Genomic DNA, 5,149 nt, shown 5'->3' with positions numbered 1-5,149 from the left:
CGTTGTATGAACTTTGCCATTTGACCCTGGGCTACTTCCCAAAGCAGGAAAACTTTCAGATAACTTAATTTTCTGGCATATGCTAGTTACTGTCCATTGTTGCTGTGTGGCACTGACTAATTCCGATTCCACCGCTGTCCACTTGAGTGGTGCTGAATCTCTGATTTGCGGAGGTTGCAGCTGGTTTGTAAAGGAAGCTGATGTTGAGTACTAGTATGGCAGGGTGGGTGAGGCATTTGGCAAATGGAGTCCTTTGAACAGATTGAGGGAAGTTATGGGTAACTAATGTATCATGCTTTGTGAACTGAAATGCCTCCCTACCATAGGTTCAAATCATCTGTGTGCAACATGGAGTACGCTAAACCTAGACAAGAATACTACAGGTAACATGACTATATATGGTCGGGGGTGAATCCTAATATTCGCTTTCCTCCTGAAGTGTGCACTCGTTCACTACTTGACACAAATTTAAAAGCATTTGATTGGCTCTAGAGGGAGTTGGCATAGACCAGTAATGTCCATTCAAATCCATGAAGGGAAGTGAACAAGTGCACACTTCGGGAGAAAGGAGCGCTATCTGGGATGCTTCCTTGGTCCCTCGCTCCATCGGTTTATACCAGTCCATTTCTTCTGTTGCACATCGTAGTCACGTGAGTGTAACAAACAATTTCCAATTCAGGGATTACATTTCTTAGGAATCCTCATCCATTGCATATATCCGACATGACCAATACCTTATTGAAGACATTTCCCGCATAATGTTTTCAGACTGAGGACACTGCGTAGGCGAATAAGCCTGCATAATAAGATTGGCACTTAGATGGTGGGTTCAAAGGATCTCAGCTTTGTTTCCCTCGGCCACCACGGCATAATTGCATACTCATCGCACGGGAAATAATGTACAGTATTGTATTTAAGTGTGTGTGTGGGGAGACACCGACGCCGCACATACTCAGTCCGCAGCTCAGCCTGCTGCTCCTCGTAGGCTCCTCCCTGGCGTGCGCGTGAGGAGAGAGGAGACCGAGATCCGCAAGCGGTTCAGAGGGGGGGGGGTGCGTCGCGCAGGCAGGACCGAGGAGGAATCACCACAGCCCCGGCCGGGACTGCCAGACCCGACCCGCTGGATTCCTGGAGGAACGGAGAGAACACGTCGCCCAAGGGAGAGGAGCTCTGTTCAGGTAACAGTGGAAAACAACACCGCCTCAGTCGCATTAGGGACCTCAGGTGCTGCTGTTGTAATCCGCGCAATACGCGTTGATGGCTGTGTGGTGAAGAGGGGATGAGGCGACTGTGGTTGGAAAGAAAATACAGTAGGTTAGGCATGCGAGCTGCTGTCACGACGTGTGTTGTCCTCAAAGCACGGGAGACATGATCCCATTTACGCCTCGCCGAGCTGCATTCAGTTCACTAAGCGTTCCGCTCGAGGGGGCAATTTGACCGGTCGCGTGCTGTGGGCTACCGCGCGCGACGGAAGCTGTGCATGATGCGTTTACCAGCCAGGGTTTGCGCTGTCCACAATAGGCGACAGAATAACAACATATTATCCCATAAAAGAATAGCCTATCCCTGTAGTTGAAGTAGCCTACTGCAACCGTGATTTCTAGTAAAACCCTATTTTCTTATTTATGCCATCCAGCAGGGTTCGCGCTTTATTTGACAATCGATTTATTTCAGAAGAATGCATTGCTAGTTTGCTCCTCCGGAGATGCGATGACCAAGTTGGGAATTGTCGGATTTTGAGACCAACACCCACGCGCATCCCATCGTCTCCCTTAGCTACCAGAAGCAGCTGCTCCCAAATTATAATCTTATTGTTATAATTTTTATGTTTTACACCGAAAATCCCAAACCTGAACAGTTACATACAGACTTGAGTAAATGCCCTACTGTTATTGGCAAATGTATATCAATGGCCAGATCTAATGCAGAACACCAACAATCCTTTGAAAAATAAGAAATAACTACTATAAACCTGACTGCCTTAAATTGTCATATGCTAGCCATTTGTCAAACCATATGTCATCTGACAGATGTTGAATAACATACAACTAACTCCCTTGCTGATTCTTATATGTAGGTCTATGTGAAACCATATACTGGATGAAAGCTCTCTCTCATGTAAGTAGCCAATCTTTCCAATAATGAACTCTTTTACTAATTAATCATATAGGCAAGCCTTTTAGTTATAGACAATTATGATGCCTTGGTTACAAGGTAATCCCATGGCTGGTGGTTTAGGAGAGACTGTTGAGGATGATGAAACAGTACGTTCAGATAGAAATGTGTTGTGTAGAGCAGAAATTGTCTTTCAGATAGAAATAGGGAACCATGTGTGCTCGATTCATTCTTTTTCTATCTGCAACCTTCAGAACATTTAACATCACTGAATAAACCCCTGGTGTCAGATGCATGGATTGGCCAGCTAGTGGCTGGCTAAAGGATACTGCAGAGAGGAAGAAAGGATGGCATGATGCTGCTGGCTGGGATAGCCCTCCTCATAACACATTCATGGAGAGGGAGGGGCAAGGGGAAAGCCCTGCCTGCCTGTGGTGCACCCCTCCACCAGCCAACCAGTGCAGATATCCTCTTAGTTGTTTTATTTCTTTCTCTCTGCGCTACCACAGTCAGGGATGGAAAGAGAGATTCCCCTATTTCTATCTCTCTGTACATTACCACACCACCAAAGAGAAAGAGGGGGATCTCCCTTCCCATTTCTCTTGCTCTCTCTCTCGTCCCACCCCTCTGTCTGTCTTTTTCGGTCTTTCTCGGTCTTGATGTTCTAGTAGTCTATCAAATTTACCCTTGCAACGAGGAACTATATATGTGCGTTTTTCATTTTCACATGATTACTGATTTTGTGTATCAGGAGTTTATTGTAAAATAGAAATGTTCTGTACATGTCAGTTCATAGTTGTATGTAATATCAACATTCTGAATGATTCATATTGACTACAACTCAAAATATCAAGCATATGGGACTATCTGCAAAAAGATGATTCTGCGATAATTTGCTTTAAAGTTCAATCTTGTATTCTCTTTAATTTAACAACATGATTTGGGGTATTTAGACTACTATGGTAGAGAACATTGAACAGAACAAGGCTATGCTAATAACTACATTTTGACTAAAATGCAGATAGAACCTTATAGTACCAAGCTCTCTCTGTCATCACCAACATTTCCAAAACGGAGATAGGATTATATGGTTTTTCGTTGCAAAAACAAGATGGTACTTTGAGAAACGTGTTTCTGTGTGAAGGTTAAGTTAAATAAAATAAATGAAGAGTATTATAGTATAGACCTAGTCCAGTTTGGAGGGATTTAGATGTTTTTTTTCTTCATCTAGTTCTAAATCTGTTCTAAAGTTGTTCAAATCCAATGTTATTTGTCACATGCGCTGTACACAACAGGTGTAGTAGACCTTACAGTGAAATGCTTAATTACAAGCCCTTAAAACCTCTACAGGATCAGTGTCCCCCCCTGCGGGATGGTTGAGCTAATGTAGTCTAATGTGATTAGCATGAGGTTGTAAGAAACCCCAAAAAATCCCAGGACATAGACATACAGTATCTGATATGGGCAGAAAGCTTAAATTCTTGTTTGTCTAACTGCGCTGTCTAATTTACAGTAGCTATTACAGTGAAATAATACCATGCTATTGTTTGATGAGAGTGCACAATTATGAACTTGAAAATGTATTAATAAACCAATTAGGCACATTTGGGCAGTCTTGATACAACAGTTTGAACAGATATACAGTGGTTCATTGGATAAGTCTAAAACTGTGCATATTCACTGCTGCCATCTAGTGGCCAAAGTCTACATTGCGCCTGTGCTGGAATAATACATTATGGCCTTTCTCTTGCCTTTTAAAATATGAAGGTACAATTATTTATTTTTAAATTAAACATATGTTTTTTTATTAGTATTATCTTTTTACCGGATCTAATGTGTTATTCTCCTACATTCATTTCACATTTCCACACACTTCAAAGTGTTTCCTTTCAAATTATATCAAGAACATGCATATCCTTGCTTCAGGTCCTGAGCTACAGGCATTTAGATTTGGGCATGTCATTTAAGCTGAAACTTGAAAAAAAGGGGTAAATCCTTAAGAAAAATAAACTTTTTTTCTGAGTAGCCATTTGATTAGCTGTTCACGAGTCTTATGGCTTGGGGGTAAAAGCTGTTAAGAAACCTTTTGGACCTAGACTTGGTGCTCTTGTACCGCCTGCCGTGCGGTAGCAGAGAGAACAGTCTATGACTAGGGTGGCTGGAGTCTTTGACAATATTTAGGGCCTTCCTCTGACACCGCCTGGTATAAAGATCCTGGATAACAGGAAGCTTGGCCCCAGTGATGTACTGGGCCATACGCATTACTCTCTAATGCCTTGTGGTCGGAGGCCGAACAGTTGCCATATCAGGCAGGGATGCAACCAGTCCGGATGCTCTCGATAGTCCAGCTGTAGAACTTTTTTAGGATCTGAGGACCCATGCCAAATGTTTTCAGTCTCCTAAGGGGGAATAGGTTTGTCGTGCCTTCTTCACGACTGTCTTAGTGTGTTTGAACTATGATAGTTTGTTGGTGATGTGGACACCAAGGAACTTGAAGCTCTCAACCTGCTCCACTGCAGCCCCGTCAATATTGGGTGCGTGCTCATTCCTCCTTTTCCTGTAGTCCACAATGATCTCCTTTGCCTTGGTCACTTTGAGAGGTTGTTATCCTGGCACCACACAGCCAGGTCTCTGACCTCCTCCCTATAGGCTGTCTCATACTTGTCGGTGATCAGGCTGTTGTATCGTCTGCAAACTTAATGATTGGTGTTGGAGTCGTGCCTGGCCGTGCAGTCATGAGTGAACAAGGAGTACAGGAGGGGACTGAACACACAACCCTGAGGGGCCCCCGTGTTGAGGATCAGTGTGGCGGATGTGTTGTTACCTACCCTTACTACCAGGGGGTGGTCCGTTAGGAAGTCCAGGATCCAGTTACAGAGGGAGGTGTTTAGTCCCAGGTTCCTTAGCTTAGTGATGAGCTTTGAGGGCGCTATGGTGTTGAACGCTGAGCTGTAGTCATTGAATAGCATTCTCATGTAGGTGTTCCTTTTGTCCAGGTGGGAAAGGGCAGTGTGGAGTGCATTAGAGATTGCAT

The 5,149-nt window shown here is 43.8% G+C and overlaps 1 protein-coding gene across 4 annotated transcripts in view; it reads left to right on the top strand.

Annotated features, from left to right (window-relative positions):
- The first annotated feature begins 584 nt into the window (after window positions 1-584).
- Window positions 585-5,149, top strand: part of LOC129868086 (calpain-5-like) — a 69,764-nt gene continuing 65,199 nt past the window's right edge. For 3 of the 4 annotated variants that reach the window (XM_055941712.1, XM_055941713.1, XM_055941710.1), the window contains exons 1-2: window positions 585-1,178; window positions 2,078-2,118. In XM_055941712.1, coding sequence (XP_055797687.1) covers window positions 2,117-2,118 — 2 coding nt within the window. In that variant the 5' untranslated portion in view covers window positions 585-1,178; window positions 2,078-2,116. The remainder of the gene's footprint in view (window positions 1,179-2,077; window positions 2,119-5,149) is intronic. The other variant, XM_055941714.1, reaches the window with a different exon arrangement.

The sequence above is a fragment of the Salvelinus fontinalis genome, chromosome 13, assembly GCF_029448725.1.
Source record: "Salvelinus fontinalis isolate EN_2023a chromosome 13, ASM2944872v1, whole genome shotgun sequence".
NCBI lineage: Eukaryota > Metazoa > Chordata > Actinopteri > Salmoniformes > Salmonidae > Salvelinus > Salvelinus fontinalis.
This window is presented reverse-complemented; position numbering and strand designations above follow the sequence as displayed.